This window comes from Ochotona curzoniae, unplaced genomic scaffold (genome assembly GCF_017591425.1).
Source record: "Ochotona curzoniae isolate NIBS_2020 unplaced genomic scaffold, NIBS_Ocur_1.0 patch435, whole genome shotgun sequence".
Lineage (NCBI taxonomy): Eukaryota > Metazoa > Chordata > Mammalia > Lagomorpha > Ochotonidae > Ochotona > Ochotona curzoniae.
Genome location: NW_024467012.1, coordinates 258271 through 280316, shown reverse-complemented (window position 1 = coordinate 280316; position 22046 = coordinate 258271). Strand labels below are relative to the sequence as shown.

Here is a 22046-nt window from a genome sequence, read left to right as displayed (position 1 = left end):
AAAATCTGTGTTGGATGGTGTCACTTTCCTGTATAAGATTTCTTCATTGTCTTCTCTTGCTTTTTGGGGTGAACTTCTTACCCTAGCAAGTCCCATGTGGTGAGCTCTTCTCTTTGTTCCACTTAACATTTCCTCATCAGGCCAAGCTGTGCACTGTTTCTCTTTTTTTGAAAAAGGAGAGAGGGACAGAGAGAATTTTCCAAGCAGTGATTCACTTCCCAAGTGACTTCAACAGTCAGAGCTGGCCAGGCTGCAGGTAGGAAGCTGGAACTCCATCTGGGCCTTCCACCTGAGAAGTAGGGGCCCAAATAACTGGACCATCTTCTGTTGCCTTCCCAGGCAGCTAGGACACGAACTGACACCCAAATAGGATGTTGACAGTTGTAGGTGGTAGCTTAACCTGCCAGTCCCAACATTGTTAACCATGTTTGCAGGAGAACAATTTATTAGCTCTGCAGGAAAACAACTGATTGGCCAGTGTGAAGCTATGGCCTGCTGGAATCTTGTTGGGAACACTCCCGGGAGCGGTTAATACAGAAATACATAGGTCAGGAACTCCATAATCTAAACCTGCTGCCTTAGATTTAGATAACAGATCAAGACAGAGGTATGGGAACTCCCTCTTGCTGTTTATATGTAAATTCCTCAAGCCCCCCTCCCTCATGCCTAGTTGACACCCAGTTTTTTTTAAAAAAATCTGATAGTGTTAAAAGCTCTGGCTATGGACCATCAGTCAGTAGTCCCTGTGTATAATTATTGGCTCCATGTACCAAGTTCATCGCTGCAGGACAGTGAACATGTTAAGTTCCTGCCAGTCTCTGGGACACCAGTCTGTGGTGCTCAATGCCAGGAAAACCTGCTTTCCAGTGCTTGGCATAGTAGCAACTTTTTTTTTTTTTTTTGTTCAGAGAAGAAATTCCTGATCACTAGAGCTGAAGTGGTCTCTCACAAATATTTGCCACCCTGTGATTCTTCTTCGATATATATATTGTGCACCCGCTGGAGTGGGTAGACTCTAGGGTAGGACCAGAAACACCATCTATGCTTAGCATGTCACTGGGTGATTTCTGGACCTTCTTAAGTACAGATGGTTCTAACCATCTGCTTCTAACCAGAATATGGAAAAAGCAATGGGATGTGAACGACTACACATAGTTATTACCTAAGAATGTGATAAGAAACTCTGCTAAGAATCTTTCTCCTTTTTAATTCTTTGGAGATGAAAAGAGCTGCACTGTGAACAGCCACCTATTGAGGGGTTACATCAAGGAACTGAGGGCTCAGTCCTGCCACAAGCAAGGAATTGGGTGTTGCTTTTAAGAGTGTAGGTTTGGATGAGGATCCTTTCCTAAAGCCCCACTCTGGCCAACACTGTGGTTATAGCCTGACAACGGGCCCCATCAGGCTGTGCCTGGGCTCTTAAAACAGAAATTGTGAGACAATAAATGTGTGTGTAAATTAAAGCCTTTATTTCCCCTCTGTGGCAAAATGCAGCATTCATTTTGGTCTGCACAGTCAAGTTCATTTTCATCTGACCTTGGAACTGTCTCCCATTCCTCTACATATCAGCATCCCCACCCTACGTGGAACAACAGACCTGACCCAGTTCGCCCCCTAGCTCCTGGATATAGGTCCCAGTAAGGGCTCTTTTCCTGGCAACTGTTTCAGGATTGCTCACATGACTAAAACCTGTCTAATCAGAGTCAAACCTGGACTATTTCTATGTGCTATGGGAAAATAGCAGTTTTCTTGCCCAGTACATTGTAACTAGAGCTGGGACCTCTTGTGGGTAAATCTGAGAAAGCAGCTCATGAGGGGAGAAGCAAAGATGAGAAATACCTACAGATATCACTTGAACATCTTAATCCATCAGTGCCTCGACAAGCTACCCTTGGCTTTTGGGTTGGGTGAAATAAATCCCTCCCTTCACTATTTGTATTCCACAAATACCTTTTAGAATTAACTTTGAGTTTTGTCACTACCAACTTAAAACCGATTGTCACCCAGGATCTCCCATAGAACTGACAGAGAACCAACAGGCAGGCAGGCTGTGTGTGGCTGAGGGAAGGCAGGGGAGACGGTAAACCATCCAAACAGCTGATGAAATGTCACAGTAAACAAAACCATTTGAAGTACAAATTCCATAGTATGTTTTATTTTTTTTTACTGTGTAGTCCTTTAACCATTTTTTAAAATAAACGTCTTAATAGATGTCCTTAAAAACAATGCAAAACTATCAAGGGCAAATATGTAAACGATGAACAGGATTGAGCATGTAAAAGTAACCGTGGAAACTTTAAGATTTCTAGATTCTTGGCCACAAAGCTAAGTTTGGACTCTATTTTCCAGCTATCAGAGGCTATTATTTCCAAAAGGTGCAGTGTTTTCTCAATCAAAAGTGAATGGGGCGGAAGAGCTTGCTCTGTTTTGAATTACTCTCTACCTCTTGTTTTAAACCGAGTGACAATAAATAAACAGCTTCCGCATTTCCAAACACAAAAGCAATCCTCTGTTGTCTTCTTGTGAGTCTGTGGACATAAGCCCCAAGGCTCTGACTCTTGGCCCAGATCCTTCTCAAAGTCAAGGCCACATACTTGAGTGGCAGATGGCGGACCAAACAGGCCAAACTGGGCCGCTGCAGGATCCTACAAACACCAAGTGGAAAAGCCAGAGGACACATCTGAGGCATGTCTGACCACCCTGACAGCTTCTCTGAGTCATGATCCCTTGGAGTAAGCACAATCCGACAGCTTTCCTGAGATGTTTGGAAAGAGAGCTCTGGTTCTATCCGGCCGGTCACTCCTGGTAGACTCCCTTCAAGTCTGCAGACTTCATAGCCAGCTGGCAGTCACCACTGGGGTTTTTGTGTGCCGGGGGTCTGTTTAGCAACAAGAGGAGACAGTTAGCTCTGGGGCCTCTTGAGAGCAGACAGAACTGAATGTACAACATTCTTTGAGGCTTTGTTTCCAGCTGCTTCTTGCAACCACAGTGTTTTGGGGACAATGCCAATGTTACAGATGAGGGAACTGAGGCCACAGAAGGTTACAATGACTGGGTTAGGAACAGGCTTGTGGCTCATTCCCCCTGTTCTGCTATGGATATTTTGTGTTTCCACAGTCATTGGTATCTTCACCACAACCCAATGAGAAAGCAGAGCGAGGAGTAGCTTCATTTTGCCAACAGGAAGAAGTTTAGTGGTTTGTTCCAGATCACACCACTGGAAAACAACAGAGATTGGGACTCAGGTCCCTATCTTCAGATCGGTTGTTGACAGCTCCAGTGAAAGGGAGGCGGAAGGTAAAGGAAGAAAAACACTTCTTAGTCCCTGTGACTGTAGATTCCAGAAGGCGATGACAGGGAAGGAAGGCAGTGCTATGAACAGGAACTTACCTATGGATTTTCCCTAAACTTGAGTTTTGCTACCACTGACACACCCCACTGTGACAAACAACAGCATACACTGGAGTCTGGCCAGCTGGGACACATTAGCAGGGCTTTTCTCCTTGCGAGTCTGCTAAGGAAGATGTGTAAGCCGAACACACCCAGCCTAGCGTTTCCTCTGCCAAAGTCCTAACCAATGCTGAAAGCTGTGGGAGAGTGGGGTGAGATGCCAGGGAAGACTTCACATGCCAGATGAAAAGGAGCACTTATTTCTGCCCCCCCAAGTCCCCTCTTCACCCGGCCTTGCATGTAGCTGGGGCACTGGGGCACTTGGGGTTACAGTAGCTATCTTACCACCATGAGGGGAAAAAAAAATAGGCCAAGGGTGGCAACACAGAGAGGCTCAAGGTGCAAGTATAGACATGCATCCACCTGGGCTGTCATCAGCTTTTCGTTACGTAATAATCGTAAATTCCTATTTAGGCTACTACTTATTTCTGTGCAAAAAAGATTTTTAAAATATTTACACACATTTTTTTTCATAATATGTGTTTTCTGAAACTTTCAAGACTCTTCGCTAGAATGATCCAGACATTTAAACATCAAATTACATTTCTTCCATCTAAACTAACTTTCTGCATTGACCAACTTTCTTCCACTCCATCCTAGTTTCCAGTCTCATTATTCTGTTCTCTAGTTGTGTAAGATTGTCTTTGTCAGACACCATAAATGAGTGAGATCATGCAATACTTGTCTTTATGTGCCCAGCATATTTCATGAAACATAAGGTTCTCAAGATTTATCCATGTGGTCATAAATAATAGGATCTCATCCATTTTTATGGCTGAATGTTATTTCATTGTATGTGTACACATTTTCTTTATCCATTTCTATACTGATAGACACACTGATTCCATCACTTGGCTATTATGAATAGAGCCGGAATAAATACAGGAGTGTAGATGCCTCTTTGATAATATGATTTAATTTCTTTTGGAGATATATATATATATATCCCCAGTAGTGGGATTGTGGGGTCCTACGGTAGTTCTGTTTTTAATTTCTTAAGGAACCTTCACATTTTTCTCTATAGTAACCATAGTAAAAACATGTTAAGTTGACTTTTGGAAGTTAAATGGCCATCTTTCTGAAGGAATCAATAATAACAACTTCATGGAATTGCTATGGCTATGAAATGAGTTGTGTATGTGTGATAGATGATGACAGCAATAGTTTGCTTGATAGTCCATGTAAAGTCCCATTTAATGTCTGACATTATGAAGAACTATCAGAAATATCTGCCACTTACAATTTTGCTTCAAGACATTGAAGGGAGTGGGAGGCTTAGGGGATTATTTGTGAAAACTCCCCCATGGGGTAGGCATTTGGCATAATGGCAAAGATGTTACTTAAAATGCCTGCATCTCTTTTATCAGAGTGCCTTGGTTCAAATCCTGGCTCTGCTCTGGACTCCAGCTTCTTACTTACATATGCCCAAGAAGGCAGCAAGTAACACCAAGTTCTTGGGTCCCTGCTAATCACGTAGGATACCTAGCTTGTTTCTGGCTCCCAACTTGAGCCTGGGCCAGCTCTGGTTGGACATTTAGGGAAGAAAGTGGTGGACAGGAGATCTCTTGTCTGTTCGTTTCACTATTTTACAAACAAATAAAATAAATAGTTTGAAAATTATGATAAAGTATTTCATTGACATATATTTACCTGGGAGAAAACCAGAACCCAATGAGGCTGGAAATCATCACGTAGGACATTATGGCTGCCCCTGACACAATGAACGACACGAAGCCCAAGCCACAGAGGACACAGAGCAGTGAGAGGCCACCCACGGAGATGACCAGTCCTAAGACAGAACATAACAGAAGAAACATTCATTTATAACAAGCTGAAAACTGGTAGACTCAGAGTAATGTGTCTATGACAATGATAATTATCTTATGCTCTTTAGTGAGGAGATTTCACCACCCCAACTGGACATTTGCATTGCAACAACTGCCTGGCCCTCCAGCTGCCTCCAGTCCCCACCATCCCTACATTGTATCATACTGGGTATTTTGATAATTTTTATTACCTGTCGAATTTGATAAATGACTTGTCCAAAAGACATGCCAGTGGACATAAAATTCTAACAGACTCCAGGGTCCATATTTTAACTACCCTGACAGACTGCCTTGTGTGGCTTTTGATAAGAACAGAAAGCTTTGACAAGAGTGGCAGATGGCCAATAATTACTGTCCTCCCAACTGAGTCATTTTTCAAACAGGTAAGTAACCAACAGCATACCTTCCAGTAATATGACTCCCACAAGAGCAGCTAAGAAGGTCAACACCACGAAGAAGAGGAAGAACCCAACAGGAAGGGCTGACATAACAATGAATACTAGCAAGGTGAGTGTCAGGAAAGGATGACTGTCCAAGTACTGAGCCACTGGAGACTTCATGAAGGACACCACCTGTGGGCAAAGAATAAAGAGACCAGTTTGAGTGCCAGGCCTGAATCCCAGGTTGAAAGCATCCACTCCAGCTGTGGGAAGCACAAAGAAGTCATCAAGGTGGTCTCTAGTCTCTAGCAGACGCCTCCCAAAACTTGAGTCAACTGAGGCAGCTATTTAAGCCAGTGTGGACAGGGTAGGTCTGAGAGCCAAGTTACTAACCTCAAGCCTTGTGGAAAAAAAAAAAAGAAACAGATCAGATTCCCGCTCAACACAGCCCTCTGCACAGTACACATGTGCAGTGATGGAACACAAACAATCTGCCTTCTACGACACAGCAGAGCTTTTCACAGTTGAAGTCACGGAGGCACAAAGAACTTAAGTCTTCGTGACTTTGCATCACTTGTCGGAAATGCAGCAGCTCTGGCTGTGACCTACACCTACGAACCCTGATTTAGCTTTAAAACAAGATCCCAGCTGACGTGTTAAATGCACTAGCTTAAGAACGAAGAAGGGGCCAGTGTTGTGGCACAGTGGATTTAAGCTGCCACTTGTATCATGGACATCCTTCCAGGCCACATGCCTTTTCTCCCCTTCGCAGTGACATTCTGGACCATGTTCCCGTCAGTTTCTGGATTCCAGAACCTTCTTTCAAAACTGATATTTCCCACTTCCTACTCCTTAATGCCTTATAGACCAGCAGCCAAACCAAAGACATACAACAATGACAGGTGTCATTGCTGAACGCATATGCTTCCTAGAAACTGGTCTTCAGCCAAGATGATTCAAGTGACATGAATTTCAGGACAAGCTGAAAACAGGAAAATTCTGTGGTTCATGGTGATGGCAGCCAAAGCGCAAGGCTCACCCTGGGTTAACAGAAGCCACAGCCATCCGACTTGGGACTTCCTCCCTGCCTCCTAGGAGGACCTCTTGAAGCACAACAAACCTCACTTCCTGCCAGGCCACAAAATGGCATAAAGCCCACTTGCTACAATGCCACCCACATTCTACTGTGACAGAAAGTCACCTAACATTTTGCTGTTCCATTTCCACAGCCAGAGGTGAGTGTACTAGGTACGACACCGAAGCTGGGGCTACCCAGCTTGGACACTCCATTTTCAGTACCTGAGATCATACCGAGAACGGCTGGTAAGGGGCAGAGTGGATGTGGTGGTGGCCACACGGGACACAGGCTGGCTCCTCAAGCTGCTCCAGGTTGTCCTGAATACTGGTCACTTCTGTTCCATGCCTATTTCCTGTATAACAGGCAGACTGAACTGTTCTGACTTTTACAATCAAAAGAACCCCAGAGAGCACAATGGGAAGGAGTCGGTGGATATTCCAGGTAAGGGAAGGACACGGTAATGCAAACTGTAAATGTCAGGCTAACAAGGGAAGGCCTGTGTGGCAAGATGGGCCACTGAGGCTGCCACTTAAGTGTCAGACCTAAGGATTTACACGTGCACTGCGCAGCACTGTGGCTACATATGGCCATGCAGCCCTGAGACATGGCTTGTGTGAATAATGCCTGGATTTTCCATCAATTTTAAGTTTTGGAACTGATCCTTGATTCAGTCATTGGACAATTTTTAAAGCACATTTCAAAAAGGCTGAGTATACAGATCTACACTTTTCAACTGAAAATTTTATAAAATCTGAACAGAGAAGGTATTTCCAATGGAAAATGACATCCCAGTTGAAATATGTTAGGAGTGTATAAACAATATACACAGATACATAGCAGGTGAATAGATGGACAAACATAGATAGATATAGGAATGACAAATCTAGGGTGGTACAGAGATGAAGAAGATGGGGAAATGTGAAATGAAAGCATAACAACTAAAGAAAAATGCTTTTCATAAGTAAATTTCACATCAGGAATCTACTAGTAAAGGCATGATTTTTCTTCCACATACAGTCTTTTAGGAATCTACTTTTATTTTTAAGCCTCTTGTCAGCTCCACAACTCCAAAATATACAATTCTTCAGCAAGCAGGGACCATTTTAAGCTGTAGACAGGTAAACTGGACAATTGTCTTTTCCCAGGCAAGAAACATCACCGTACTCAGCTGGTCCACCAAACGTCAGGGAAAGACACATTTCAGTCATGTCCAACAAAACAGAGAGCATTCATTAAACACTCAAGTGCTCAGCCCTGATTCAAGGGCTTTCCATGTGTTTCCTCATGTATTTCTGCTCACAGTGCTGTGAGACAGGTAAGGAAGAACAACTTAACGTTAGTTAAATCCAGAACATTGTAATTAGCTTTCCATTCTCATGGCGACAGAGTTGGGACACAATGGGAGGAAGCGGGAGGGCTTATTTTTCTGGAACACTCTGTAATTTTCAGTGCCTATCTTAGAAACAGCCACAGGTTTCCCAGCCTAGGCTTTCCTGACACAGAGCTTCAATGAAGAACCCAGGAATGCACATCAGACGCCATGTGCCTGGCTCTGTGCTATAAGCCTTTCTCACACAGCAGCACACATAATCCTCACTACATGTTTATGAGCCTGGCATTGCTTATTTTGGAAAAGAGGAGGAGCAAGTTCAATGAGCCAGAGCCACACTTGATCTGTCCAAGGTCAAAGATGGTTGATTTGTAAACCACAAGTCCTCCTTGGAGAGGACCCAAAGGATGGACAATGGAGACAGTATCAGTGGATATGAAGCCTCTACCTGGGACTACAGAGAAGCTGGACACATGCTCAGGTGTCACAGTGCATGAGACAGTCAGTGATTCTATTCCCTGGATCCTGAGGGGAGAATGAGGAGTTGAGAATCATTTACAGCCACTGCTGACAGACAAGTGAAAGGTGCTGCAGGATGGCTTCTCCCAGATTACAGTCTCTGGAGCCCTCTAGCATGGGATTCAGGGGTGGCACAGAGGTTATGGGGAGATGCCCAAAACCATCCTTTCTGGCAGAAAAGGTCTGCAGGAGACAAAACTATTTTGTCAGAGATAATGCACACCAGGAGATATCGTTGGTGTTTACCTGCCCAGCCCATGCTCCGTCTCTCTTCCCTTCCCCATGGTAGGGGTAGGCCTCTGAGTCATGCTCATATCAACAGAGCCATGTAAGTAGAAAAGTCAGAGACGCCAGATTGCACAGACAGGAAAGCACAGCAGATGCACAGGCAGAAACAACAGTGTGAATGAAGCCAGACAGCCAAGAGGAGGTGTGTTAAGAATACCTCTGACTCCATTCACCTACCAGATCCTGCTTCAAATTCCTTCTCTCAAGCCATGGCCAGCTTTACTTCCTGTTGTGGGCTTTAAACTCAGCCTTGCATTTCCAAAAAGTCCTAGACGGTTCCCTTAATGTTTGTATTTCTTGATCTATTTTAAGCATGTCTCTCTCACTGATCTCTAACTCCCAAATCAATATGTATAGCATTTCTAGATCATAAGACATGTATAAGGCAGCAAGAAAAAAAAGTGAGTCATCTAACATGTACATTCCCAATTGAGATCAAACAAGGTGACAATCTGGCATTTGGCTTCAGTTCATTAAACAAATGTCCTCGCCACGGTCAATTTGGTGCTGCATTTTGCACATTTTTGTGCTTTTGCTTCATTGTTTCACTCGTCCCCAATTGAAACAATGGGGGCAATGTCCTGGTGTTACTGAGCCTCAGGCTGGGATGCGCTTCATAGAGAAGGTACACATGCCAGACAAACTGTTCCAGGCACAACTCAAAGTGCTGTCAGTCCCAAGCTCTATGGTGATGGTCACAGACACACGCCAAGGATTCCTTAAACACAAATGCACAAACAATAAGGCTATGCACCGATCGAGAGATGGCCAGGGACTAAATCTGATGTTTCCCTCTGGGAAATGGGGTTGGAGGTTTGCTTCTTGCAGTGACTTTATAGAAGGTAACTACCACAAGGACTGAAAAATCAACTCTTGTGAAAAGGGCTTGGGGACCTTGCCCAACGAGCTAACTTTTGAACCTCAGCCAGCTGACTACAAAGTTACATGTACAATCTAAAAATAGGTTGGTAAATCCACAGAGTGCCAGATGGGTTCTGGAGTGGGCCCAGAGAAGGTCTCCAGAGAGTTGATTGCTCTGGATTGTAAAGTAGCACCTCCTGGAGTAGACTTTAGGGCTGTCCAGAACAAAACCACATCACATGAACAGTTCATTTTGTTATATATACAAATGCACTTTCATGGGTATATCACATAGCAAAAGAAAAAAAAAAGTCTAGAAAAACAGACATCAAATGTTAACAGTACTACCTCTGAAACCCATTTTTCCTGCAGATAAAATACTGAAATGCAGATAGAGGAAATTACACAGATAAATTGGCCAGAAGGCAGAAAACACTAACTCAAGTTCAGCTGTAAACTGACAAGCTACTAGGTATCTTAAAAGTGGCTAGTTTGAACTAGAATATATTGGTAATGCAAAACATACACTGGGTTTCAAAGAGTACCAAAAAAAGAATGTGAAATATCCCAAAGGGTTTTTTTCCCCCACTATATTTTTTTTTTACAATGACTACAAGTTGAAATGACATTTTGGATATGGCAGGTTGACTAAAGCATTATTAAAATTAATTCCCCCTGTTTCTTCTCACATGTTACATGTGGTATCTGCAAATTTTAAAAGACATATGCAGTGCACATTATGTCTGTGATTTCTAGTGGAACACCGGAGTTATGGTGTTTAATGTAACAAGTAAGCTAAAATTAGCAGCAAGACAAGGAAAGGATGCTTTCAATGGCAAAGAACGAGAATGGCCTCTAGACACACAGCTAAGGAATTTCATTTGCCTATGCCAGTGGTCATTCAGCACTTTCGGCCTCTGAGAGATGTAATCACTGCTACTTTAGGAAGTCTCCTTAAATTGGAGGTAGCTGGCAAACATTTCTTCCTCTACTGCTTCATTTTTTTTTTTTTACTCATTCATTCTTATTTCCTGGAATATGAATACAATGGCTGATGTTTCAGCAATCTTCTTGGATAATGAATTTGAAAGTTAGCACTGAGAGTAGGATAGGTGAGTCAAAAAGATTACTGACATACCTTCAAATTTCTTCTACTTGGGAAAGTAGTTACTTCCTATCTTCTTGTATTCATGTCAGTTGGGGGGGATTTTCCACAAATGACTGGACACTGACCTTTGAGTTATTCTTGATGGACTCCGCCAGCAAAAACAGCTTCCTCTGTAACTCTTCAAAGTCCTTTGAGATACTCGGGGGCTCTTTTTTCACCATCCTGAAGCTTACTTCAAATGTCTTTCTGAGGAATAAGTTTCCTCTCAGAAAATTCTCCAGCAGAGTGAGCAGTCCAATCCTGCATGCCGCTCCGCTGCTTTCTGTCACTGAAGGAAACAACAAAGTCATTTAACCATTGAAGGTCTCCACCCAAGTGGTTCAACAAGAACTTCTCACACCCTGAGGGAGGGCATGCAGATGGAGAACAACTTGGCAATAGGTACTGAAATTACCAATTACATACACTTTGAACCCAACAATTTATTTTCTAGAAACCTGAAGGAAATAATCAAACAGATCTATAAGAATGTAGCCGAAGAAGACATAGCCCATTCCTGTTTGTCACAACCAGCAAAACCTGGCCAAGAAGCTCAGTGAACTGCAGTAAGAAACTGGCTACATCATGGTAAATTCAGTCAATAAAATGATGTTCATGATACATTTCTGAAAAATAATATAAAAATATTCCAAAGTGTTACAAAAAGAAAGCCAAGAAAGCTGAGCATACTATTTCAAGTCACACTGCTTTTGGAAAAAGAAAAGAAAAAAAAGGCCTTCCTAGGAAGACAACGATCCAATGACTCTGGTCAACTTCTCTTCATTGCTTACTACCGATACTGTACAGGTTGGCTCCCAACCACACCAGGCCCTAAACTGATTTCTATTTACCAGTAACAAGACCTTGCCACAGTTAACTTCTGTGATAGAAGAGCCTGGAATTTCTGGATTTGTCCCAATTTCCTGTAAATTTTATTGATTTTTCATAAAGGCAAATGGCAACATAGTTTTGATCATGTTTATTTTATGGTTCCCAGAACAACAAACACATTAGATACTGTTTCCATTTCTCACTTACAATTGATCTGACCTGTAACACAAATGCCTTCCAGATTCTGTCACAGTAGCCAAAATTAACTGAGATCCTCACATGTACTGACCATCCTGACTATTCTACATGCTAATGTGGTGAGTTACAAAGGGGGAGATTTCACAACTAATAACTACAGGGTCTGGCAGGCTAATAAAAGCGCATTTTAAGGGCTCCAGCTAGGTCGCTGCTGGACTAGATCTAGTATATGGGATTGTTCCCCTAGTCTCACCCCTGCCGAAACACGCCCAATTTCCTTGCCAGTCTCCTTTGCCCTGGGAAAACCCAAGTGGCCCATCCAGACCGGTTTGGGGAGTCTGAAAGAGGAGAGCGTGGGGGGAATGCTACCAGCACACATGCTGTCAGGTGCATCTACCTGGCCACCACCTCCCAGGCCCTTTGTCCGTCCAGTCATCCACCCCTGGCAGGGGCCTCCCAGGGCACCATGCAGTCTTCGGAGGAGGTCAGGAGGCCTTCTCCCCGACCAGCCCTCGCAATTTCCAAGGCTTCAAAGCACCACCCGGCTCTGGAGACCCCGAGCCTCGGGGCAAACGGCTGCCATGGAACGCTGCAGCCAGAAGAGAGGGAAGAGGGGCGGGTCGCATCTCTGGTTGGCGGAAGGGCCCCTTGAGCCCACCCTGGCCACTCTCCTTTCCCATTTGGGCTCCTTTTTTCTTCATCTTCAAAGACCGCGAGTGGAGGGCATCCACGGGAGGAGGAAGAGGATGTGGATCTGGGCGCCCTGTCTGAGGGGTCACGGAAGCCGAGAAACAGAGCCTCTGAGAGTAATTCGAGCCTTTGCACTCGCAGCTTCCCCCTCGGCAGCGGGTTCCGCTGAGGGAAGACGGCACTCATTTTCACTACAACTCAAGAGCAGGTTCGACTTGACGCCATCCCCACCGGACTTCTCAAAGAAGGCGCAGGGTCTCGAGGGGAGGACAGCGTGGGGCTGACCACTCTTGTACCAAACTAGGAGCGGCAGTGGTGTATGGAGCGGAGGGTGGCTGGCACGCACTCCGCTTGCTCCGCCGGTAGACTGACTGGGCAAGAGATGCCCCGTGGTGCTGCCACCCCGGGGCCCCCGTCTACACGCTCGAGCCGCCGCCCCCCGCATTCCTCCACGAGTGCCCCCCGCGAGCCAGAGGGTCTCTGCAGTCGGGAGCACCCTGAAGCCCACGGCCCCCCGAGCTTCAATCGCTCACCTGGTCCCTCGGCCCGGCTGCCCCTACCACGCCTGTAGGGGGAGCGAAAGGAGGCGGGAGGCGGGAAGAGAGGGAGGAAGAACATTAGCCGCGTCCCCGCCCCTCGGCGCGCGCACCGCCCTCGGCTCCGCCCTGGCTCGCACGCCGGAAGGTGGGCGCGGGCTGCCGCGCGGCGGAGACCCCGGCCTGTGCGAGGCGCGCCGGTTCTTGTTCCGAGCTGGCGTGTGCCTCAAGGCGTCCCGGGGAAGTGTAAGGCTGAGGAAACCGAGGCTCCGAGGGCGTCGCCTCCTGCGCTTTGAGCTTGGAATGAGGGTGCTCGGGCCGCCTCAGAGACGAGTGGCCGCTGAGGATGGGTTTTCGAGGAAACTTAGGGCTTCCCCTCATAAATACCCGCAGGCAGCTGTTCTGGAAGCTACTCTGGAGCTCCCAGCACAAATGATGAGGTACCACCTTGACTGGAAGTCTTTAGTCTTTCCTTCTCAAGTGATGAGTTACAGAGCTCTAGAAATGGGTTTGGTTAGTCTTCTCCATTTTTAATTTAATTTTGTTTTTTGAAAGGGTAAAGTGACACGGAGGAAAAGCTGTAGACAAATGTCGCACTTGCTGGTTCCCTCCCCGAATGCCAATGCCGGTAACAGCCAGGATTAGGCCTAGCCAAAGCCAGCGTCCCCATGGAGTTCCAGTACTTGGGTCATGGTCTGTGACCTTCCAGATAACGATAGCAGAAATGCTGGACCCAAAGTGCAGAGTATCGTGGCCAGAACTCAAACCAAGCACTCCTAAGTGGGAGGTAGGTGTCCCGAAGGGCAGTTTGACCCACCACACCACAATGCGTGCCCCCAACATCTCCCTTTTACAGAGGGTTAAGTCGCCAGCCAGAGAGGCATCATAAATAAATGCAAATTCCTTGGAATAGCATATTGTTTCCTGGACCCAAATCAAGCCCTTAAGAGCGGACTTTCTCAAACGGGGACAGTTGGCTTTTTGGAGGTGTTATTTCTGTTACTTCTTGACTGTCCTGTACATTGTAGGCTATTTGAACAGTGTCTCTGGCTTTTACCTGTTACATACCAGGACAACCCCCACTGGAAGCTGTAACAAAAATGTCTCCAAATATTACCACATGCACCACTGGGAAGACAGTTGACCCCTGTTAAAACAAACACTGCCAGAAGCCATGCTGGGAAAGACCAGGGCTGAGGTTTCAGTTCTCCTGGGTGCTGACCCCATGGCTGACACTTCATCTCTGACCTGGACAGTTACTTCTCCTGAGCCCTGGTTTCTTCTGTGAAATGGAGACAGAAGGGCCTGCATTGTGGTACAGTGGGTTAAGCTGCCCCCTGTACCAGCATGCTACCTAAACATCTGTCTGAGTCCCAGCTGCCTGCCTGCCTTGAGATCCAGCTCCTTGCTGATGCACATAAGAAAGCAGTAGAAGATGGCCCAAGGTCTTGGACCTCTGCCATACACAGTGGAGTCTTGGATGGAGTTCCAGGCTCCTCGCTTCACCATTGTGGTCATTTGGGGGAATGAATTTGTGGATGGGAACACAGGTTGCCTGTCTTTCCCTCTCCACCCCCGAGTAATTCTGCCTCTCAAATCTTCAACAACAACAAAAACCAAACCTGGGACAGAGCTAAGTCCAAGGGCTTGTTACCACTTGGGCACTTTCTGTGTGCCTTGTTGACTTTCCCCTTCTTTGTGGTCTGTGTCCATAACAACCTGAAGAATGACTCTAGGTGAAGAGTAACAGTCACTGGGTTAATAATGAAGACTGTTACAGTTTTGGCTGTAAAGAACTTATAACCTATAGGACACATGTAGGAATGCAAAAATATTTGTTGCTATTATTCTGCAACCTAGTAGTTCTAGAAATAATCAGGATGGTGGCTAGAGAGGTAAGCTTGAGGATGATGATGGTGATGGTGGTGTTGAGAAGGAGGAGGAATAGGATAAATTGAGGGAGGGCACCCAAGTGGAGAAACGATAATATAAACAGATGAGTTCCCTTAAATTCTTTTTAAAAAAGATTTATTACATATTTATTTGAATGGCAGAGTTACAGAGAGAGAGGGACAGGAGGAGGGCAGAACAAGAGAGATCTTCCATCTGCTGGTTTACTCCCCAAATGGTCACAACACTCAAGCTGGACCAGTCCAAAGCCAGGGGCTCCTTCCTGGTCTTCCATGACAGTGGCAGGTGCCCAGGCACCTAGGCTGTCTTCCACTCTTTTCCTGGGCACATTAGCAAGGAGATAGATTGGAAGTGGAGCAGCTGGGATTCAACTGGTGCCCATGTGGGATGCTAGGGTCACAGGAGGCAGCTTAAACAGCTATGCCACAATACCAGCCCTTCTCCCTAAATTCTTAAGCTTCAGGAAGAATTGTTTAGCTTTATGCCTTTTGTTGGCTGCAATGTAAAGGATCTCGTTCCCCCCCCCGAAATGTTTGGTTTTATTTATTTATTCATTCATTCATTCATTCATTCATTCATTCCTTAGTGTAAAGCACTGCAGCCATCAATCCTGGGGTAGTTGTAGTTTTGAAAGTCAAGTTGCCTGGGATTTTTGATTAAGAGTGCCATCTAGGGGCACGTCTGTGAATCCTCTGATTCTTCCCACTGGCTTTAAATTTTTTTTTTTATAACAGTTTTTTTTTTTTCTTGAAGCCCAGGCAGGTTTTGTTTTCCCCCATGTGCTGCCTGCGTCTTCTACCCCGTCACATATTCCAGAACTACCAGGGTCCTAGAATCTCTCCATAGCATCAGGACTTGGTTCTCAATGTACACTTGATGGGTTTAGAAAAGTAAGTGCATGTGCAGCTACTGCTATGCCTTTTCACAGTTACTTGTTGTAGTTTCCATCTCCCATTGTCCCCAAACTCACATGTTGAAATGCTGAGGGAGGTAATGGCACAGTGATTAAAATATTCTCACGACACCTGCCTCCTATAGAATGTCTAGAGTTGGCTCTGCTCCCAATTACACCTTCCTGCTAATGCACACCCTGGGAGGCCACAGGGAAAAAGTTCAAGTACTTGGATTCTCTGCCAAATACATAGGAAGTCCAGACTGAGTTCCAGGCTGTTTGCTTTGGCCCAAGATGCTGCATGCATTTTGAAGGAATTAGCCAGCATATAAAAACATATAAATGATATCTATATCTATATATCTGTCTTTGTCCCTCTTTCAAATAAATTAAGACATTCTAATCTCCAATGGGATAGTATTAAATGTTTAGGAGATAATTAGGTCTTACAAGCGGGACTAATGCCCATTTAAAAAGAACTCCAGAGATCTCACAGCCCTTTTTCTGCCATGAGAGGATGTAGTGAGAAGCTGGCAACCCTGCAGAGACTACTCATCAGAACTCTACTCTGCTGGTACCATGATCTTAGATTGCCAGCCTCCAAAACTGGAAAATGAATGTCCATTTTTACCCAGAGGGTGATGCTTTAGTAGAACAACGCCAGTGGATACTTGTTCTGGTTAAACAACAACTTCAGGCCTCAGGAAAGATCTTCCAAGAGCACTGAGCCGTGAACCAGAAATGTGTGGAAACTCCTCAGCCACAGATTGAGATTCCGAAGTATTCATTCCATTGAGATGGGGACAGCCTAGAACTTAGCTGACCTTTCTCCCCTCCATCTTGCCAGATGTGGTAAATATATGTACAGCATACTTAGATGAGTACCAATTTCAAGTAAACATCTGATAGTTTTTTAGTGGAACCATGTCCCAAATGTTGAGTGGGTTACACTAAAAATTATTTTACTTGAAAAGGTATTTCCCTGCGATTATAATTTAATGAGACATCCTGTGTTTTATCTGGCAACCCTAGGAAATTGTAGTTGCGAGGACTATAAAGCTTGAGGTATATATCCTGTATTGGGAATTACTGAAGAAAGTTAAATCAGATGACAGTTGTGGTGTGGGTGAGGTGGCTGGCAAAGAGGCGATGGCATTTTTCATTCTCTTTGCTCGGCATTTTATTTTCCATCTTTGTCAAATAACATTTAGGTGGTGTTTTGATTAAAGCCATGGAACAAATTCCATATGCAGGTACCAAGTTCCAGTTTTGCTATTGACATGGTTAAATGACTGTAGGTAGAATAATTAATGTCTCAGTTTCCTCAACCCTAAAACTTGAAGGAATTCTGATATCTATCTTTAGGTCTGTTGAGATGATTCAGAGATGATGCTCATGCACTAAGTGCTTAGCAGTGTTCCTAATCAGCAGAAACCAGTAGTATTGTTTTGTTGTTTATGAGCACAGAGAAACTTAAAGGACATCAATTTTCAGATAGGAGTATGTCTTATGCTCACACATAGAACCAAAGGGCTCTGTTGCACTGAACCCCTCTCGTTCTAATTCTTTGCCTCATTGGATTAGTCTTTTTTTAATTATTTGTTTTTATTGGAAAGGCAGATATACAGAGAGAAAGAGAGACAGAGAGAAAGATTTTCCATCTGCTGATTCACTCCTCCAGTGGCTACAATAGCCGGAGTTGAGCCAGGATCCTCTTCCAGGTCTTCCACTTGCGTGCAGGTTCCCAAGGCTTTGGGCAGTTCTTGACTGCTTTCCCAGGCTACAAGCATGGAGTTGGATGGGAAGCAGGACAGCTGGGATTCAAACTGGTGCCATATGGGATCCTAGCATGTGCAAGGTGAGGACGTTAGCCAGTAAGCTATTGCGCAGATCCTACGTCATTGTTTTTTAAGGGACGTGATGTTTCACGCTCAGTATACCAAGCCTAAAAATAACCCCATTTCTATCCAAATCAATGGCTCAAAGCCTTTCGCTGCTTTATTTCAAGTATTGTTTAAAACTGTGGGTAGGCTTGATGAGGAGTGATAATGGAAGATATGAGAAAGTTCAGGGTTGACAGTTTGGCTCAATTATAAGGAAAGAAAGGGGGGAAAATGGAAGGACTTGGTGCTGTATGAATGTTCTCCATCAGACCTCAGAAACATTTGTGTTCTGGACAGGTTCCATAAGGTTCCATAAGGTTCTGTACACAGTGGCCTTCAGGAAGCAGTTCAGATTGTATCAGGTCAACTTGGGAAAGTAATCTCTCAGTTTGGGTTTCCTTGATCATAAAATAAAGACATCATGGAGTTTGTGGGGGGAATTAATTAGAAAAAAAACACACATATTTAAGGATGATACCTCAGAACAGCTCAGTCAGTCAAGCATGTTTTTGACATAACTTTGAAAGCAGCTGTAAAATGTGTGTTTTGAATATTGGAGCAGCAGCTGCTATCGTCCCTAATGGGTGAAAACATATGTATGTATTTACTTGTGTTGCTTTGTTTCTCAGGATACTGACATTGACCACAACATTTATATAGAGTGCTTATTGTGTCAGGTGACAAAACTGTCCAAGGGCCCCCAGGATGTAGGACTTGGAAATGGTAAGCCCCAGGAAGTCCAAAACGGGAATGAATTATTAGTCATCCTTCTAACATATACAAATCGCTTTATAAGAATTGTCTCCTTGAATCTTCAGAGACCAACCTGGTGAAGAAGATACTCCTATTATGGACATTTTACAGATGATAAAAGGACACTTGTACAGCAACTTGCTCAAGGCACACAGCTTATTAATGAGAAGAGCAGGATCTGAAGCCAGAACTCTGAATTCTGGATACCAAGAACTTCTCCATCATGCCTTGTGCTTTTAGACTTCTCCAATGGCACGGTTTCTTAGTGCCACCCATCTCTGCATTTCTGGGCCATTGTGAAACACCCTCCCATCTTTCCTTCTGTCATGAACACTTCCTGCTGACCAGCTGGACCTCCAGCAAAGACAGACACCAGGACAGGGAGCTAGATCAAGCCCAGTCTTGTATGAAGGCTTAGCAGGAGCCCCTCGTCTCCTTAACAACAGACGCGAAGGCTTGGTTACTGGCTTGGGCCCTGGTACAACCTCCATCAGTGTTAAAATGGCCCTGGGCAGAAAAGGGAGAAGTGCGCAGGCTGCTGGAGGATGGTCTGGTTGAGCGATTTTTCCCTACTCTCTGCACTGGCAGGTAACTCTGCTTCCATTTTCCTCTACAGTAAACTTGGTGTGTTCCAAGAAAAGTTCCAAGCAAGGAGCTATTCAAGGGAAAGGAAGAAGGGCCGTGGTTGGAAGAGCAGAATGCCGAGTTGCTCCTTCTCCAGCTTCAGTTTTTCTCATCTTCTTCCAGGTTTACTCCGTAGAAGACTAACATCTGTGACCTCAGAGAGGCAGCCCTGGAAACAGAGCTTTCAGAAAGTTCCATTGTTGGTGTCATTCTCATCATGCTATATAAGGAGAAGTGAATTTCAGAGCAACAGGACAGGAGAGGAGTTCCTGTTTCCAGAGAAGCCGAGAGCTCATTATTTATTTTATATTATTATTATTTCATAGGTACAATTAGAGTGGCCACCATGAGCGACAGGGATTGTTCAACTCAGAAGGTAGGTGTGACTTTTAAGGCAAACCTTACATAACAGAGCAACTTCCATGTTAGTTTCCCTTGTCTGAGCAGGTGTGATGATCACATTTTTATTATGTATGCCTTGAAATATGAATTTTGCCAAATTAGACTTTTGGGAATCTTCGAATTTTCTTGGGAAAAATTCAGCAATAGACACCTGCTGGCTTTTTTTCCCTTCCTTTCTGAAACCATTCATCCAAATATTTTGTCCAACAAGTCCCAGCTCTGGTGGTACCCCAGAATATTTTTAAACATTTTAAAACATAGAGTCTTAGTCTCCACCCTGAATGATTCTGATCCAAAAGATTTGAAGCAAAGTACTAGGATTTGTATTTTTTTAACTAATATTTAAGTCATTCTGATGTAGCAGATCTTTAGACAAGCATTTGGGACCTGCCTCCTTGAAGAACCTACAGATATCACATCTAGTAAAAAATGACTGGCCCAAAAGTACCATTCTAGCTACCAGAATCTTAGTTATAAAAGCTAAGATCCAGTAGGTTACCATATGGCAAAATTCTCAGATGAATATTTAACATTGAAACTTTATCAACTTAAAGTGGATTTGTTGATAATCAGCTGAATTTCTTTGTGCTGAATTTCTACTTCTCCCTGTTGCAGTCTATACAATTTTCATGGTTTGCTTTCTTTATTATCTCAAGAATGGTTTTTTATTTGTGTGATGTGGTGTGTTGATGTCTAACCTGAGCGCTCTGTTATTGACTTACTTACTTACCTGCCTCTGTGTATAACGTTAGTGTTCTTTTTTTCAGTGTGAAGAAGCACAAATTTACTTCAATGTGGGTCATACTCCCCAAAACTCACTAGTTCCACAGGAAATGTCTGAAAACACTGTATGAATCCATTTTGGGTCTCTTGCTTACCTCTGAGCCAGTCAGTTTCTATGTCTAGCATAATGTAATGCTCTGTGGCCTGGCCTATTTTCACATACCTTGCCTTGGAGCTATAGTATGTGCCTAGTCACACTTTACATATAGGTTCAAGTTGAAATAGAGTCAGTTTTGCCTACTGGGGCTATATTCTACTTATTTTGGAAGAAAGAGTAGCTTCCCAGTTGGTATGAGGGCTGAAATCAGATTCACCCCACATTGAATGAAAACATGAATGCTAAGACACCTCTAAAATAATGTGAATATGGTCCTTGACTGCAGGAAGTCATGGTCTTTTGACTTAATTACTCATTCCTATTCCTGCTGTTAACTCACTCAAGAAGTTTGAATTTTGTAGTGTTTGCTTGTTGTTTCTTGATGTTTTTATTTGAAACAGATTTAAAAGCTAGGAAAAAGAGAAGATTTTTCCACTGACCATATAACGTTATTGCTTCCAAAGATGCAATTCAGACATCCATAACTTTCATTTGGTATGTGACTGACATCTAGATACACGTGTCCATTTTTTAAAAGTCCCGCTTGGGACTGGCATTGTGGCATTTTAGTAAGTAAAGCTGCTGCCTTCAGTACCAGCATCCTATATGGGTGCCAGTTTGAGTCCCTGTTATTCTACTTCTGATCCAGTTAGTATGCCTGAGAAAGCAGCAGAGGATTACCCAAGCCCTGACTCCTGGCTCCTGACTTTGACAAGTCCAGTGTCTAGCTGTTGCAACCATTTGGGGAATGAATCAGTAGAGAGAAAAATCTGTCTCTCTCTCACACACAAACTGTTTCTCTCCCTCTCTCTCTCTCGCTTTCTCTCTCTGTGTGTGTGTTTGTAACTCTGCTTTTCAAATAAAATTTAAAAAATGAGTCACCCTTTTAATCTCACCCAAGAGTAAAGTACCTGATGAAGCCTTCAGATCTGAACTCTTCTCAGCAGGAATGAATATCTGAATTTGCTCAGAAGATGCTCAAGAAGGGACAAATTAATGAGTTAAAAATGAACCATATGTAATGGATGGGAAGGGAAGAGTGTTTTCTGGGCAGTACTCTGTACCTAAAACCTTTCTTGGGGACCTCTTTAATCTTAACTAACTTAAAAAGCTTGAACATATGTCCTAATTTTTAAAGAGTGGCTCTCTTGTCATATCCTGCAGTTTGACAAAAATGACTCAATACATCACATGAGCCACTCCCAGACACGACCAGAACTACCACCACTCCCTCCCTCAACTAATGAAGAACCCTCTGAACTCTATCAGGTATGCTTACCCAGCTGTCGGCTCTTCTGTGGAGGGTGACAAGGCAAAGGACACACTTATTCTTTCTAGGTATTCAACAGGTACCAGTGGGGTCAGATTTGACAAATGGCATTAGTGGCTTTGGTCATTTCTGCCACCAGGAGAGGCTACAGCAGTGTGGGAAAAGATTTGTGCTCTCATACAAAACAAATGGACAAATAAACAGACAAAAACCTGGCCTTCCCACTTAACCATGTTATGTAAAGTCTGAATTTCGGTATCTTAATTGTAAAATGAAGATATATACCTTTTAGTTCTG

At 44.0% G+C, this 22046-nt stretch overlaps 2 protein-coding genes across 4 annotated transcripts in view; one reads left to right on the top strand and one right to left on the bottom strand.

Annotated features, from left to right (window-relative positions):
* Nucleotides 1-2571: 2571 nt before the first annotated feature.
* LOC121167968 (lipid droplet assembly factor 1-like) lies at nucleotides 2572-13196 on the bottom strand. The gene is made up of 5 exons (XM_040997698.1): nucleotides 13132-13196; nucleotides 10966-11155; nucleotides 5680-5848; nucleotides 5101-5239; nucleotides 2572-2878 (listed from the first exon to the last, which is right to left on the bottom strand). The coding sequence occupies exons 2-5, from the start codon at nucleotides 11059-11061 to the stop codon at nucleotides 2797-2799; spliced, it is 486 nt and encodes a 161-aa protein (XP_040853632.1). The 5' UTR covers nucleotides 11062-11155; nucleotides 13132-13196; the 3' UTR covers nucleotides 2572-2796.
* Nucleotides 13197-19543: 6347 nt separating this feature from the next.
* The window catches only part of LOC121167960 (dynein heavy chain 3, axonemal-like), a 119389-nt gene continuing 116886 nt past the window's right edge, over nucleotides 19544-22046 (top strand). For all 3 annotated transcript variants that reach the window (XM_040997684.1, XM_040997686.1, XM_040997685.1), the window contains exons 1-2: nucleotides 19544-19573; nucleotides 21644-21748. In XM_040997684.1, the coding sequence (XP_040853618.1) occupies nucleotides 19544-19573; nucleotides 21644-21748 (135 nt within the window). The remainder of the gene's footprint in view (nucleotides 19574-21643; nucleotides 21749-22046) is intronic.